This window comes from Vigna umbellata, chromosome 6, assembly GCF_029865625.1.
Source record: "Vigna umbellata cultivar VRB3 chromosome 6, Vumbellata_1.0, whole genome shotgun sequence".
In the NCBI taxonomy this organism is placed as follows: Eukaryota; Viridiplantae; Streptophyta; class Magnoliopsida; order Fabales; family Fabaceae; genus Vigna; species Vigna umbellata.
In genome coordinates this window covers 8,353,900-8,371,919 of record NC_142170.1, presented here as the reverse complement: position 1 = coordinate 8,371,919, position 18,020 = coordinate 8,353,900, and the positions used below count along the sequence as shown (strand labels likewise).

At 31.5% G+C, this 18,020-nt stretch overlaps 1 protein-coding gene and 3 non-coding genes across 4 annotated transcripts; all 4 read left to right on the top strand.

Moving 5' to 3' along the window:
• Positions 1 to 72: 72 nt before the first annotated feature.
• LOC124846370 (Tetratricopeptide repeat (TPR)-like superfamily protein) lies at positions 73 to 2,471 on the top strand. The gene is made up of 2 exons (XM_047323611.2): positions 73 to 209; positions 1,355 to 2,471. Exons 1-2 carry the CDS (start codon positions 73 to 75, stop codon positions 2,307 to 2,309), a joined length of 1,092 nt encoding a protein of 363 aa, XP_047179567.2. The 3' UTR covers positions 2,310 to 2,471.
• Positions 2,472 to 12,284: 9,813 nt separating this feature from the next.
• LOC148196740 (small nucleolar RNA snoR134) lies at positions 12,285 to 12,420 on the top strand. Its single transcript, XR_015780521.1, has one exon. It is a non-coding gene; the product is annotated as a small nucleolar RNA snoR134 (small nucleolar RNA).
• A 250-nt stretch (positions 12,421 to 12,670) lies between these two features.
• On the top strand, positions 12,671 to 12,756 carry LOC148196739 (small nucleolar RNA U36a). Its single transcript, XR_015780522.1, has one exon. It is a non-coding gene; the product is annotated as a small nucleolar RNA U36a (small nucleolar RNA).
• A 68-nt stretch (positions 12,757 to 12,824) lies between these two features.
• On the top strand, positions 12,825 to 12,917 carry LOC148196738 (small nucleolar RNA Z223). Its single transcript, XR_015780525.1, has one exon. It is a non-coding gene; the product is annotated as a small nucleolar RNA Z223 (small nucleolar RNA).
• Positions 12,918 to 18,020: the final 5,103 nt, after the last annotated feature.

Genomic DNA, 18,020 nt, shown 5'->3' with positions numbered 1-18,020 from the left:
GATCAGAAGGACTAAACAGCAGTATTTATAATTGTAGCATGTTTATGCACCCTATGAATAAAAGAAAAGAACATGAACACAAACGTGGTAATCTCATTTCAGCTGCGAAGGATGTTAGGAGGAGCAACAACAAGAGGCTTTTCATTGATTAAACTTCCTCTGTTCCGCTTTCGCTTCAATCTCTCCCTTCCTCTTTCAACAATCATTCGGTACTCTTCCAAACCCAATTTTTTTCATTCAAATTTTTAATTTTTTTTGTAAATTCTTACTGTTTTGAATGAAAGTGTAGTTTTCTTCATTGTGGAAAGTAAAGTTCCTGTGGTGGGTGGCTCTCAGAACCTCCACTTATAAGTCATGATTATCAATATACTACTGCCTTTGTAATTTGTTATATCATAATAATTTTGGGTTTTACTGTAGGTTGATTGGTTATTATTGTTGTTGCTGTTTAAGTTCAAACTTTTTATCATGGAGTGGTGAGAGCTGAAAAGCATTGAAAATGTTGTATCATGTGTTAAGAGTGCAAGATTGTCTCCACTAAAGGTGAGATTGTCACTGAAATGCACAAGTAATGGTGTGTCACTTCGAATTTTAGCGGGCCATATGCACATTTTGCTTTAAATAAAATCTAGGGTTGATGCCCTTTACTTGTGCACTTTTAGAGATAAACCATTTCAGAGCAGTTTATTCCTCATGAAGTTTATGAAAGGATGAGATGTGTTCACTCGTATTTGCTCGGGGCAACATCTTGCCCTTTCATGGTGGAAGAAGGTTTGGAGTTAGATCAAACTGTCAACCTTGAACAGATGAACTTTAGTTGAACTAGTCGTGTGACATTATTGTCAATATGCTATAACTTACTCCTAGCGGGAATTACGTGACCCACTAAGATTAGTCCATCATCAAGGTTCCCATGACTTGAGTTTTTTTAATAGTTTTGTATAGATTTGCATATTTTTTATTGAGCCAGACCTATGAAGTGCTAGTGTGCTTGGCTTATTCTTAGATACCTGTTCTTTTAGATGATAGATATGTACACGCCTGCCAGATATGAATGAATTTTGATATGTAGCATATTTCATGTTCATGCCTAGTTCTACTCCAAAGCAACTTATTTTAGTTTAGCTTTAGCAACCAAATAGTTATCCATATTCAACTTACATTTTTATGATCCTACTGCATTTTTCGTTTGTTGAGCATTTGGCAGCAAAATAAAAGTGAATATCGAATGAATAAGCAGTTTTGTATCACATGAACCTAATGATGATTCTCATTAACTGCGTCATTCCCATCACAACCAAAGTTTTCTGAATGTTTTTAAATCAGTAATAGCTAATTCACTGGCAGTTTGCAGTTTTCCGGATTATTCAACAGAGGCATCTCCTGGCATAAAGATAGTGACAAAGGAAGATCTGAAAGAATTTATTGCCGCAGTCAAAAATACACCAGCATCCAGTGCGAATGTCTATTCATATACCGATAAAGTGCTAAATATTTTAAACGATAAGAACATTGTCGTTTCCCTTGATGCCTATAATCTCATATTAGAGGAGGCAAGTCACGACATTGACCTTACTTGTCAAGTTTTCAAGAAATTATTATTGTCCTGTAAATCCCCAAGTGCAACCTCGTGCCTTAAGTTTGCCAAGGCTTTCACAAAAGAAAATGATTGTGTGGAGCTAATCAGATTTCTTGAGGAAATATCAGAGATAATGTCTTCAAGCACATCATCATCCTTCATCAACAAGATCATTTTTGCCTTTGCCAAATGTGGGCAGAAAGATAAATCCTTGGTGGTATTTGATCATCTTAGAAGACAGAGGTATGGTCCGGATTTGGTCACATACAATATTGTTCTAGATATCTTGGGTCACATGGGCCGTGTGGATGAAATGCTTAATGTGTTTTCATCCATAAAGGATACAGGTCTCATCCCGGATACAGTTTCTTACAATACTCTAATGAATGGCTTGCGGAAGGTTGGAAGATTTGATATGTGCTTTGTGTATTATAAGGAAATGACCGATAACGGGATTGAACCAGATCTGCTCACATATACTGTACTAATTGAGATTTTTGGCCGGTCAGGAAGTGTTGAGGAGTCTTTGAAATACTTCAAGGAGATGAAAAAGAAGGGGATTCTTCCTTCGGTATTTATCTATAGATCACTAATCCAGAATTTAAATAAAACAGGGAAGGTTGAGTTGGCAAAAGAACTTTTAGAGGAGTTGAATTCATCGTCAACTCGTCTAGCTGGTCCTGAAGATTTCAAGCGGAAAACTAGACAAAGAAACACTTTAAAATTTTAAGTTTTCTAGTTTCACTCGTCTGAGGTATGCAAGTTCGGTAATGTCATTCTGTGCAATGTCTTAGGTTGAAACGTGGTGCCGATCTTCACGTGTGTATGACTTGTTAATGTTAGAGACATGCAAGGGAAGAATATAATATTGATTAGTTCAATTTGTTCATTACTTATTCCTGACTATATAGGAATGATTAACTAATTTGTTGAGTCAATTTTTGAATTTTATAATCAAATAGATACTGTTCAATTATGTAATTTTTTACGTTATGAGCGTCTTGTGGGGGACAATACATATATTGGTAATTTCATCCTAAGTGGCTCACTGGATTCATATCAAAGGATGTTAAAATTCATTACTGAAACTAGCTACTTTGTAAAACTTCACTTTGTTTATTATAAAGGTTCATTTGGTTATCATTCCGTGATGCCAACTTGAACACTACGGGTATAATTGGTTGTGTAACTGACATTTTCGGTCTTGGGTGACCAAGTCATTTTCTTTTTTCATGCAAATTGTAAGCAGTTTTAATTCAAAGTTTTCTACCTTCAAACTTTTCACCTACTCCCCCTGCTTCAATCAAACACTTTCTTGATGAAACTAATGCATGCTTTATTTAAGCATTAACAAAAAAAATTCTCCTTGATCATGTCAAAATTCTAAAGAAAACGAAAACTAAAACTGATAGTCGTCTACTGAATGAAGTAATCGACTGTTCTGGGTGAAATCGTCTATCCTCTTGCTAGAGTCATCTGTTGGTGTTGGTACCCACCTAAAGTCATCTGCTGGAACCAACCTAGACTCATTGATGGACCCATCCACTCTTTTTTTTTTTGGAGTTGTATGCTCTTGTTTCGATCGGCTAATCCTTTATGTTTAGTACATTCTTAGCTTTGGGCGTTGTTTTGCTTGTTTCACTTTCCTCCTTTCTTGTTCAAAGTTTTATTCTTGAATTTTTTTTCATGTTTCACATGTTCTTAAAGGTTACAAGGATGAATCTTGTCATCAGCAAGCAAACACATGACCCCTCTTAGTTTTTCAAGAGATCAGCTTTTGACCTCCAGCCATCACAAATTCACAAAAGTCTATAAAGCTAGTTATTAAATTTGATATAACTCCAAACAGAAATAGTTTTAAATTTTATAAAGTTTGTTGTATATATAAGATATAATCTATATCGAACTTGCAAGATTTTCAAGTTTCAATTGGATAGTTGCATTTTCTTACAAATTAAAAAAAAATGAATGTGCGGCTGGAAAGTGAGTCTAGGATTATTTTTTATCACCTTGTCTTTTATTCAGTGGCTTTATCTTACATTTGATGTGCATGCTATTGCAGTCAAGACGAAGACAGAGTACTCACCCGAAAACTAATAAAAGGTTTAAAGAATAATTCTGATATATTATTTCAAAGAGTAGAGTACCATATATATATACATTTAAGGATCCCATAATCCTTCATCTATTAAAGGAATGACATGTGCACAAATCTGCACAAATTATAATAATATCTAAATTATAACTAACATAATATTTGATTGCCTAATATCCTTTAATAGAATATTTGACATATCTTAACATAAACCATATACAATTATCCCTATTTATGTATATGTGTCCCGAAAACCAATACAATTGTCCCTATTTATGTATATGTGAAATGTTTTTCTCTTTGTGACTTGTGCTTCACACCAGTGTTTTGATGCATTGTACAGGGTTAAAGTACCAATCAGAGAATGAGAATATAGCTTTTTTTATTTTTACTCATTATCCATGTCCAAAATCCGATTTAGGCCATATATAGTATTTCTTTTGCATCAACCCTCCCCTTTCTAAATATAATGTCATTTCTTTTATTGCATATACACTGTATAATGACTATCCACATGCCCCTCCAAATCATGTTTCCTTTCTAACTTAATTCCATTAGGCAAAATTGTTTTGAAGTGTATCATTACAGTGTATCATTACCTGATTATGGTATACACTACTGACTCCTACTCAAACATCACACATATTCCGCATTATGCTTGCTATCTTATACTCAAAGAACAAGTTGTTCCAACACTTTCCCCACACATAACGCATAGATCACATACCAAATTGCAACCATCTTTGTTAGATTTTCTTTAATGAACACTTTATTTAGCATTACTTTCCAAGCAAAGTGTTGTGTAAATGGTAGTACCTTCATGCTCATTCAACTTCCCCACTACAACTATCAGTCAACTTCCTATAGGCATATTTAACTGTGTATACTTCTTCCTCTGCACCTCCTCATACTCAAGTGTCCTTCCTTTCTAAATTTAAAGTAATTATAGAGATTTGTGACATGAATGTAAATACTTGTTGTTTTTCCCAATCAAACCATTGTCGCCTCCAAATCATGTGCCACTCCCACTTGTTTTCACTCCATTGTATTACCTCCCCTAAGGTGACATGTTTCTTATTTGAGTTGGCATATAGTCTAGGGTACAGATGCATGAGTGGCATATCATGCAACCAATTTTCCATTGCACATTATTATCAAACTAGTTTTCTTTTGCAGAGTCACAACTTTTTCTTAGATATTTCCACCTCCAAGAACTTTGAGTACACCATTTAGACTTTTCAAAGATCCATATTTTGACTCTAATATATCCTTCCACAGTCCTATCTTTTCTGTTCCTAATCTCGAGTTCCATTTACCAAATAGAGCCATATTAAAAATCTTCTTTAATGCCCAATCCACCCTCTTTCTTATTTTGGCACAGTTTTTCCCATTGAACCCAATATATTTTTCTGCCTTCCCCTCCCCATCCCCATAATATTTTCCTTTGTATTTTCCTAAACATAGACATGTAGTACAAGGACAACACTGTTAAAACTAATTTAATTAGACATACTCTTCCAGCAAAGGATAAGTGCCTATCTTTCCATTTTGTTAGCCTGCTTTTGATTTTATTTACCACTGGTTGCAAAAAAAGTTGTTTTCTTGGATTTCCTGAGAGTTGAGATCCATCCAGTCTCCAGGAAGTTCTACGGTGCTTTCTCTCCACCAAAGGTAGCAAATTGTCCCAAATGCTTATGCTTATTGTGATATTATGCAACCAACACTTCATTATTAGATAGGGACAAAACAAGAAAATGCCACAAGATACCCTCATTGATTATTTTATCCGTGTTTTAGAGAAGAAAATCCAAAACTATTCTTAAAACATGATACAATTTGTAATGTACATGAACATTGATACTTTAGTGTTGCATCAGGTAGTGAAGAGATGTTCTAACCTTTTTCTAGATACTTTTTTACAAAATATACATTAACTCAATAGTTTCTAGACACACAGTAGGTTATTATATACCTTATTAGAAAGTAAAAGGTGAAGTTCACAAAAATCAGTTTGTAAAGAGATATGTATACCAATTACATATTTTATTTTAACCATATCCCTAGACCATATAAGATATCCAATAATGCATGACTAACAAACATTACACCTTTAATTGCCAATATTTATCATTCTTTATGGTGTAAAGCATTTTTATACAATAGCAAACAAGATTTCTATACCCCATTGTACATGCATTAATATGATGTGGTAGCAAGGTAATCCATTGAATTTTTGTCTAAAATTAGTTTAGAAGGCATACAACTTAAACCCTTTCTTTTGTTTAGCTCTAGGTCTAATGCGTGACAAACTTTTAAGACAGCATGACAGACAAGTATTTTTCATGAGGATGTCATGACATCAAACTGTTATCTAATACATTCTTAATTTTAGCGGTCTCCATAAAACACACTAAAATTTACATTTTCTGAATAATATTATATCATTCATATGGTTCATACTGTTATCGGCTCGTTATATAACCACAATATGGTTTAACTGAAGGGACGAAACTTGTGCCTGCAGATGCTCTGCACACTAATCCCTACGGTTAAATTCTTCTGTCTATTTCTTCGCTATCATTTCCTTCGGAATCTTTCCACATAGCAGAGAAATCAAACAGCTGTCGGCTCTTCCTATAAAGTTCCACTTGCGGATATGTTAAGATAGTGTCGTCTAACACATCCTTGAATTCTTCAAAACAGTTAAGGAGCCAGAATTGTCCTTATTTGCAGCTTCAAAACTTGCCCAGAAATCGTCCTATAAACACATGTGAATGAGCTAAATGTGAGACAGTTATAAGAATTCTATACTAGTTTATTACTTAGGATTTACGTGATATTAAAATTATGTACCTAATTATCACTGGTTCAATCAAACCCAAAATCATGATGGCCAAATAATCTGGCTAAGAGATACCATAATTTTACGTTGATTTATTGAAGAACAATCACTTCACATTCTTTGACTCAGCCACCATTCACCAGTTGCTAGGACATTTCTTTTTCCTTGCACATAGAGCAATCCTAGCTTGTATTACATATATAGTAGTTATATAGTTATCTTAAGGCAAGGGAGAAGAAGCCTGATCAAGAGAAAACCATTGAATAAACATTTATAGGGTATACACATTGTTAAGATACTATTTTACAGTATCTTTTTCTATTTTCTGTTGTTTTCGGTTTCTGTTTACTGATGATGTTATATCAGTGTTTTCTCTTTTCTGTTTTAGATTCCTATATATAGATAGGATCTCTCTCGTACGTTTTGTGTAAGCGAATATAGATGCTCAGAAAGTTTTTCTTCTTCCTTATTCTTGTTTTTACTTTTACGTGCTTTCGTATACATGAAATTCTCATACATAGAATTGTTCTATATTCAATTGCTGCGATATTGATATGATGAACTACACCATATTCAAAATGGTATCACACCAGGTTAAAATCTTGCTATGCTTCTGCTTATTATCTTGTTTCTTTCTTCATCATGGAATCCTCAACCATGGATTATCTTTTAAATCCTTCTAGCCCCTATTATTTGCATCCTGCGGATCCAGGAATGGTTATTGGTTCTCCTCTACTCAATGGAACCAACTATCATTCTTGGAATAGAAGCATGAGACGTACTCTCCTGAACAAGCTAAAACTCATCGATAGCAGTATCAGAATTCATGAACATAGTGACCCTACGTGCAATCTCAACACAAGAAATTCCTCTATGCAAGGTACCAAAATTGGCCTAAACGACTTAATGTCGCACTAGTCATGGGAGGCACCTAGTTAACCAAACCAAACAAACAGGACTCCATATGTCATGGAGTATCAAGATCTAAAACAAATATGAAAAGTAATCCTTTTACTGTTGAACAAGTGCAAAAGCTCATGAATTTTCTGCAAAACTCATCCAATCACAGCGTTAACTAGATAAACATTCATCATGGTGAGTCTTCTGCACAAGAATCACAAATAGGTAAAAAAAATTGGAGCAACTGATCATGTCACTCACATTAAAACACGTTTTGTTATGTTCCATAAGAATAACCATGTTCATGTTAAATTACCAAATGATTCTTATGTTGTAGCTAAATATCTAGGTACTATTGAATTTATTAAAAACTTAACAATTTTTAATGTTCTATATGTATATGTACCTGAGTTTACTTTTTAATTTGATTTTGATCCGACATTTAATTGAGGATTTGAATTGTGAACTGATTTTTTCATACAAGTTTTGTCAAATTCGAGATAATGTTACATTCAAGATCATTGGACAAGCTGATTTGAATAAAGGGTTGTATTATCGTCATCATTCATTCCATTCTAGAAAAAAAATAGGTTGTGTTAATATTGTAAAATTAAAAGAAAACTGATATAGATGTACATTTAATAGTCACGTTTTGTAAAAAATTAATTAAAGATTATTTAAATATATCTTCTCCTTTAACTATCTTAAGTGTCTTTTAGAAACAATACTCTAACAAAATTTCAAGTTACAAAATAGACAATATCTTAAATATGAAAATTTACAAAAATAATATTTTCTCAATGGATCGAAACATTAAATTACAATTGACAAACATTAAATTATAATTAACAAGTATAAGTTATAGCTACAATAAACTCAGCTTCAATAAATTTATAAAGGATTGCTTTTTAGAATAATATGAAATAGTGTTTATTGCAAGCATAAGACAGAATTAAGCCATACGTATTTTTTCTATCATTTTCATGATCCTTCTTTATAAATTCAATGAAATCACAAATTTGGTCCTTCTTATAATGCCATAAAGTTACATGTTGTTTGTAAATAGCGAATAATTCTCTTAATAATCAACAAATGTAACTAAGTATAATTTCCTATATATGTCTACTAATCAAAACAACAAATTACATTATGTTTGATCTAGTTAGTAAAATACATTAGGCTACCAACAATTTGCTTGAAACATTTGTTATCTACCTTCTTTTCACCATGATTTTTTGTGTCACATTCAAGTGGAGTACATTAAAGATTAAAATTCGTTCAAAATTTCACGTACATATTTCTTTTAAGATAAAATTATCATATTCTAATTGAATAATTTTATGACTAAAATAATACATCAAACCGATACTAGACATTTCAAATTCCTTCCTCGGGAATTTTTTGAATTTGTTAAACATTAACAATACAATTTTCAATAAATAAAAGATCATCAATATAAACATATTATACTATAAACATGTTTACTTTGAATCCCACCTTAAAAAATAATGGATGCACATAAATACATTTCACAAATCCAATATTTAAAAAATAAGCCTCACATCATAAGAAAACATATCTTTATATATTTTCTCAAAAACTTATCATTGTATATTGTTTCGGTAACATTTGTCCGATAGTCGGTTGTCCTTCCTTGCTATGCTCCGATCGGTCAACTCTTCAAGTAATCTTTCCCGATTGGTGGTTGACCTGCAGAAGACACTCCGACGCTCAAGTCAGATATATTTCATAAAGAGGTCTATAGTTTATTAGGATAGAAGAAGATGATTGTACCTGGACATCAGATCAGTTGTCTACTTATAAGGCTTGTGACAGCCACCTCCATTGATTAACCATTAGTGCAATATATTTTAGGTAATCAAACCCAATAATTAATCATTAATGCAATATATTTGTAAAGTGTAAGACAATCTGACCTATTAGTACCTGCTTAATAACAATCAATTCCGATCGATATACTTTATATAGTACATAAGCCCCCAAATCCGAGCAAGCTCTTTATTAAAAGAGGTGCGTAGGGATTATTATGAGCTTTAAAAGAGGTCTTTAGGAAGTCTATCTTTGATGCTTTAAGTCTTCATTGCTCTATGTACCGAGCGACGAACTCTAGGAGTTCTCTTTGGATCTGTTCTTTAGACTGAACAGAAAATGCTAAGAGTTCTCTTTGACACTTTTTCCTTTGCAAGAGATTTTCACTCCAAAAAATATGCTTTTAAATAAAGTAAATTCTTCAATATTTATTTTTATAATGAAAAGGCATTGGAACCTGACAAAGCTGAACTTGTTGAGTAGTTGACTGATAAGAGTTCTTTTTCGAACTTCCTGCGTTGAACGGGGATTTCTGAAGCCATTTTTTTGACTTCCCCCCGAGCAGCTTGAGGCAGGAGTCATTTTTCTGACTTCATGCGTTGAACGGGGATTTCTGAAGCCATTTTTCTGACTTTCCCCCGAGCGGCTTGAGGCAGGAGTCATTTTTCTGACTTCCTGCATTGAGCGGGGATTTCTGAAGCCATTTTTTTTACTTCCCCCAACGATCCTGAGGTAGGAGTCATTTTTCTGACTTCCTGCGTTGAGCAGGGATTTCTGAAGCCATTTTTCTAACTTCCCCCGAGCGGCTTGAGGCAGGAGTCATTTTTCTGACTTCCTGCGTTGAGCAGGGATTTCTGAAGCCATTTTTTTGACTTCCCCCGAGCGGTCCTGAGGCAAGAGTCATTTTTTTGACTTCCTGCGTTGAGCGGGGATTTCTGAAGCCATTTTTCTAACTTCCCCCGAGCGGTCCTGAGGCAAGAGTCATTTTTCTGACTTCCTGCGTTGAGCGGGAATTTCTGAAGCCATTTTTCTAACTTTTCCCGAGCGGCTTGAGGCAGAAGTCATTTTTCTGACTTCCTGCGTTGAGCGGGGATTTCTGAAGCCATTTTTCTGACTTCCCCCGAGCGGAGGCAGGAGTCATTTTTCTGACTGTCTACGTTGAACGGGGATTTCTCAAGCCATTTTTCTGACTTCCCCCCGAGAGGTCTTGAGGCAGGAGTCGTTTTTCTGACTGCCTGCATTGAGCGGGGATTTCTCAAGCCATTTTTCTGACTTCCCCCGAGCGGTCTTGAGGTAGGAGTCATTTTTCTGACTTCCTGTGGATGATATTTTTAAATATGAGTTAAATAAATATATTATAATTTTTAAATTATAATGAAAACTGGAACCTGTGAAGGTTGGATGTAGGGCTGAACGTTCCTGAAAGTTCTCAAAACAAAAGTCATGCCTTTAGGAATTATTACGGAATTTTTTACTCTTGTTACAAAACCTGGTGTTGATCCGAATAGCGATATCGAGACCGAGCGCGCGTCTGGTTCTTCGTGGCTTCATGGGGATGCCGCTCGGCCCCACGGTGGGCGCCAAGATGTTTCGGTAACATTTGTCCGATGGTCAGATATGTTTCATAAAGAGATCTATATTTTATTAGGATAGAAGAAGATGATTGTACCTGGACATCGGTTGTCTACTTATAAGGCTTGTTGTGACAGCCACCTCCATTGATTAACCATTAGTGCAATATATTTTAGGTAATCAAACCCAATAATTAATCATTAATGTAATATATTTGTAAAGCGTAAGACAATCTGACCTATTAGTACCTGCTTAATGACAATCAATTTCGATCAGTATACTTCATGTAGTACATATATAATAATAAAAAACAATTTTTTGTTTGATTTTTATATAGCTATTATTCACTTCAAAATATGTAATTCCACATTATTTGCCCAACAAATAGATTATATAGTAAATTTATGATATTTAAAAATATTTAAACGTTAAAGAAAATATTTAAAAATAAATAAGTTATAATAGAATATTTACTAGCACAATGTAAAGAATTGATGCATTGAGAGATTTTATTTAAAACAATGGTCATATAAATACTTAATAATGTGCAAGGAATTATCTTTCAAATCTTAAATTTATTATATTTAATTTTTTAAGTCAAATAACTCATAATAAATTTGTAAAATTCATTAAGTTGGTATAGGTAATAGTTGGTATAGGTAATAGTTGGAGCTTTTCATTAGAAAATGGTAGAAGATTTCTATAGAGCTAGTGTAGGAAATGATCGAATTTGCAAAATTCACTCACATACAACCACACAAACCCTTCTTTATCTTCCAAAATGATATTTATATATGTTAAAATTTTATTTTTTTTGCAAGGAAGACAAATTGAGTTCTCATAATTTAAATCCTCAATTTTGTTTTTTGTTTTTTGTTTTTATACACATTTAAGCACATAAATTACCCAAAGGTTGATTGACATAATTACAGTAAAATTAACGTCATATCAATGTTTGTATCACTGTTAGTTGTTAAGGAGTACACGAAAATGACTAATTCGAACTTATTTTAAGAAATAAATAAATAAATTATTTTTTAAAATAAGAGATAGTATAAGTGAATAGGCAAAGCACCAAACAAATAATTTGACGTTATTAAAACATTAAGAAAAATATTTTTATAATATTTTTTTGTAAATTAAGAAATATGACATCAAAAGAAATACATTTATATTTTTCTTTTAAAAAATGATTAAATTTTGGCAACATTCAAATAAGTTATTTGTATAAAAAGAAAAGTAAAAAATTACATATTTTCCGAAACGGCCAAACGAAACACACCGTATTATTCTCAAACGTTGGAGTCCGAGAGAGAGAAAATTAGGGTTTGGTGCGCCTATAAATATAACACCATATGCAAGCCCAATTCTTTTGTAGTGTAGAGTTCTACAATGGCCGCTAGTGTTTCGAATTTTAGGATTACGAGTAGATTTTTAGGTCAAAAAACTTTCTTCTTTTTAATTCTCTGCACGATGTCTCCCGGGCTTCTCTGATCAATGCATGACGTGAAAGCCCCAATACACGTGCCAAATCGGCGCCGTTCGTGTTGCAGTTTTGTCCCAATTTCTTGGCTAATCTGTGTCTAAACAATGGCAAGATTTCGTTTATTTCAATTTTGCAATTCTCCATGCTTTCGATTTGTTGTGTTGATTTGGCGCCTCACTACACCTTTAGCTTGTTTTCGAATTGTTCCGTGAAAATTAAGCTAGTCATAGAGGCGCAAATTGAATCGGTGGTATTTCACGTGGGGGCTTTTACTTTCAATGTTTATGCCTCTAAAGATGTCCGCTATATTAGGGTTTCAAAATTTAGATTTTCCGGTGTTTTTGAGTTTTTTGTGATCTTAGTTGTCGGCGATGATTACATATTATCCGCGCTTCTGAGTTTGTTCGATGAAGCATAATGGATTAAATGGTTGAATTTCTTGATATGAGCCGATATTTTATTTACATTTTTTTTCAAATTTAAGAATTTTTCTAATCCCGTTTTACTTATTTCCTTGATATATTGGCTATGATGATTACCATTCAGCTTTAAATGCCAGTTCTGCTTCTGATAAATTGTGATTGATAGAGCTGTAATATGTTCTGAGCCGATATATTTTAAACAAATTTTCCAGGTTTCCAAACATTTTCGACTTCAGAAATGCATATAAATATTAAAAATACTATTTATATTTGAAATTTAATATAAAAATGAAAAGTAATTAAATAATACTTTTATTATTTGATGTGAAATTTGTAAAGAAAAACTTAAATCAGTCAACATCATTAATTAGTTGAAAACCTCTAAAACCAGTTTATATTATTTTAAAAATAATTATTTAATCGAAACAAAGTTACAATCGTTTAAATAAAAGTAAACAAGAAATTTCTATTTCTCATAAAACAAAATTAAATTTAAATAAATTAAAGAAAATATAACACATAAAATATATAGTTAATGTATTATTTAAACAATGCTAAATGCAGTTATTTAAAACCTTCGAAAAAGATATTTTCAACTTCACAATTGCGTGTTTCTATTTTGAATAAATAAATTAAAGACATAAATATTAAATTAATATATTAAATAAACAGTGCCAAAAATAGTTACTTGAAACCTTTTAAAAGTAGTTTTTCTATAATTTTTTTATTCAGAAATATTTGAACTTAATTCAAAATTAGGAGATTGAATATTACAATTAAAAAAATTAATTAATAGAATGAATAAATTAGTTGATTGAAAATCTTTATACATAATTATAACCGTTTCAATTCGGAATATCTTAAAAAGGTTTTAGTTTGCAATGAAACTCGACACCCCAAATTAGAAATACAGGAACTCAATAAAATCCAATTCATTTCCTTTAGAAAACTGGAACTCTGTTTTTAACTTGCAATAAAACAAAAGAGACAAATTTGTTTAAAAAGTTTGGAAATGTAGTTGGGTTCAAATTTGATTTCACAACATAACTAATATCAACACATCTTAATAATCAGCTAGCAGAATTGTGAATAAAATAATGAAAAAAAAAAAATAGAAGTGCATAGACTACATGTACCTTACAAGGGAGGTACAGGGGAAATTTGTAAAACTAATGATGATTATAATTTGTAATGAAATGTAAAATTCGTAAATAAAAAATATAATAGTAGTAGAAATAATTTGAGGTTGAACGAAGGTATGGATTTGCGAGATTAACTAGATATTCTATTTTGTTGAGGGGAGGAGATTTGAGAGTGGAAATGGTGTTTTTACAGTATTATCTCTGTTTACTTTCATGTGTAGGCATGAAGAATCAATTATCGAGTAGACTTTGTAATTCAATGATTATCATAGCTACCTCAGGTGTGAGATTTTTGGAAGGAATCATCACTCAATGAATGAAGGTGGAGGAATCCTTTGTTCACTTAAATAGATTTCAAAGAGAGTGATTGAGTGAATTTGAAGATAATTTTTATTGTTATTTATTTGAAACTAAGTGAGAATGAATTTGAAAGCAACGTTTGTGAGAATTAGTGTAGGATTTGATTGATCTGACAGATTAAAAAAATTTACTTCCAAATCCACTCTCACATGCCTTCAAATCCACTCAAATAAACAACAAAAAAATTTATTTTTTGTTATTTATTTGAGTGAATTTGGAGGTAAGTGAGTGTAGATTTGGAATTAAATTTTTTTAATCTATCACAATAATCAAATCGTACACTAATTCTCATAAATTTTTCTTTCAAATTTACTTTCACTTACCTCCAAATCCACTCAAATAAACAACAAAAAAGTTTACCTTTAAATCCTCTCAAATCCCCTCAATCACTCTCTCCCAAATCTATTCAAGTGAACAAAGCCTTAATGGTTTAGGCTTCCATGTCCAATTGGAGTGGAAGAAGAACCAACGCTACGCCACTCGTTTCACTTGCGAAATGAATAGAGAAGACACCCAAGAGAGAGATCCGCGCCAATTGAACGATTGAGATGGGTGAAATGAGTTGCCACTTGAGCTACCTAGTAAGATAAAACTCACATGCAGCCATGCAGCCAAAACTCACATCAACATCATTTCAACATGTATATTCCAAATCCAAATGTGATACAAGTGTAGCTCTCTTATTTATAGGAAGAGAAGTTGATCTCATCCAGTAGCTAATCACTTCCTAATCAGAAATTAAGGATGGGTATGCTACAAAGAATCCACTAATTAGATGCATGTTATGCAAGCTACTCCTAACGTGAAATGTGCTAGAAAACATGCACTCCAAGCTTGCTTTCTCTAAAGTGCATATGTTAACTAGTTTTCTCCAAGGCCTACTTCATGATAATTGTAATGGGCGAAGAACTCCTTTTGTTGAGTGAGTTATCCATATTATCACTAGATGCAAAACAATTCTTGTTGATCCATGCTTTAAAGTCACATCATAGTATCTCCATGATATTTGCATAAAACATAAAACAATGACTTCATTAAAAATTTTAAGTTAACTTTACCTAACGTACCAGATCAAATGTTAAAGTACAATACTTAAAACTTACCAACTAAATAATTTATGGAAAACACAGTAGAATTAATGATAGAAAAAGGAATGTTTTTGATGTTTGTTTTGGAAATTAAGTTAGAATCGAGTAAAGTAACTTTGGTTGCAAAGTAGAAGTTTTTATTTTTAATTGTAATATGTTGTTATGTAAAAACCACCATTAAATGCAACACTAAATGATTAAATGGAGTAAACTTATCCTTAGAAATTTCAGTTTGAAATTTGTATATTAGTGTGCATCTTACTAAGACATCGATTAACACACCTATATGAAAATTTACATTAAAAAAATATTGTAAGTTCTAACAACTTTAGAAAATAAAGAATTTCTAATACTACCTTCTTGTCTTGTAAGACAATCTCCGTCAAAAATAGAGATTTGTTTTCAATAAATTTTGAAACGAACCCTCACCTGCATAAGGATATTCTCGTTTTTCTTCTTAGAGTTGACTTAAATTATGGAGTGAATTTCTTTATGTAACAACGATATAATAAATCGAAGATAGTAGAGTCAATGAAAAATTTCTGTAAATAATTTGTGCGTATGTATATATAGACATATAGATAATAGATATCTAAAAATTCATTCAAGTTAAGTAATTATTAATAATTACATTGTAAAATGTGATTATTTAACCAAAGTTAGAGTGAATGTAAAATGTGATTATTTGTCCCTGTACAACATACCGAAAACCTCAGCAACAGAAAATAGGTTGAAAATAGGCTCCATTGTTACAAAATTTGTCTATTTTGGGATAGTATGTTTTGTATGAAAAAAATTGATTGAAAAGTATTGATCCGTAGTTGGTAAAAAAATGGGAAAAGCAAAGATTACGAGAGTATTGTAGGTCAAGCCTAATTGTGAAAAAATGGAAAAATGGAAAAAAGATAGCAGAAAGCACACAGTAGCAGAGATTATCACAGAGTAAGACAATAGAGGCAAAGATAGCACCATAATGAAGCTTAACCCCATTTGTGAGAAAAAAGAGAAAAAAATGCATGGAGACGAAGAAGAGAGTAGATAGCATTTTACTGCAGTTTTAAATTCTTTGATTTCGTGTTGTAATTGTTATGTCCTAAACTCATTTAAGGCAACTTTTGGTAATAGACAAGGAAATTTTGAACTGAAACACTAATGCACGGCCAAATGCTAGGGTTATGATTTTTAGATTTTATAGTTATTCTTATAATGAATCTTGTTACACACGGTGCTTGGTTTTTAAATTTTCATATGTTGTAATTTGTTTTATTCGAATTTTTCCATAACCTTTATAATGTGGTAATTTTTTTTATACACTTTCATTTAATCCGCCGAAATATAGAACTAACCAACACAGATGTTTGTAAGATTCTATTACATATTGATACGATTCTATTAAATTTTTGTTTAAGATGGGAATCGTGTATCGAATTTAGGTGAGAAATTGATGAAATTTGGTGCAAGGAATCATTCATGTCATGCTAAAACACCACTACACCAAAATCTTTGATGATATTGATAAGGAGGAGAAAATCACAAGTTATTTTACCCTATAAGTCATGGTAAAGTTTTGCAATTATCTATGACCAATAATATTGGCTCATGCCTTGTTGAATCATCCCCTCAAGATAAATGTATCACAAATTCGAAATAATAATAAAAATCTATATTATTATATTGAACATATTTTATAAACATATTAAAAAGATCAATTGTGGGACGTCTTACAACATTTTATCAATAAAAAATTATCAAAGTTGTTTAAAAATAACGAAACACGATTTTCTTAAAAGAAGTTATCTTATGAGAATTTACCTCTATATTTGGTTTATGCAGTTAATAAATTCTTATCTATAATTACTTATTTTTTTATCGAGAGAAATAATTAATATAAAAGAAATAAAAATTTGTTATAAATTTGGTATTGATCATCAAATTTTAAAAATAATATATACAATCTTTCATAATTTAACTATATTAAAATTTTGACATATAAATAAGTGTGTTAGTTTCATGTCATATGAATTGTTTATATAATTTGATATAACGAAAATTTAAAATATAATTTAATATTTAAAAATAAATTAATATAAAAAATTATATCTATTTATTTTAAAATATATTAAAATTTGAGATAAAAATAAATTTTAATTTTATATTCTAATTTAGAAACTATAAATAAATTTAAATAATAAAATAAATAAATTACAATTACAAAGAAATTGTTAATTTTTCTAGTTTTTTACAATTACAATTACTAGTTTTTTACATTTTTTTTTGCCAATGTTAATTTTTCTATTAAATTTTTAATTATGAGATAATATATCATTACCATAAATTAGCATAGAGACATCAATGCTTTCACCTCTCAACAACGACACAAAAACACAACATTTTTCAGAATAGATTCCTCTGCTGATAAATTTTTCGTATTAAACTCAAATATTTTGTGCAATTGACACATCAAATGTAAGTTAAGTGTGAACAATAAATTGCCAAATTCCCCTATGTTGCCAAAATAATTATGGAAGAACCAAAATAATTAAATTTACAAAAACAAATATAGAGATGTTCGCACACAAAAAAACTTTACATATACAATGTTTTTTACTTATCTTTTCTCATATGATCCAACTCAAACTAAAACTCAATATATCTTTTAAATATCCCCTTTTAACATACTGTCTTTGGCTTTAAAATAAATAAT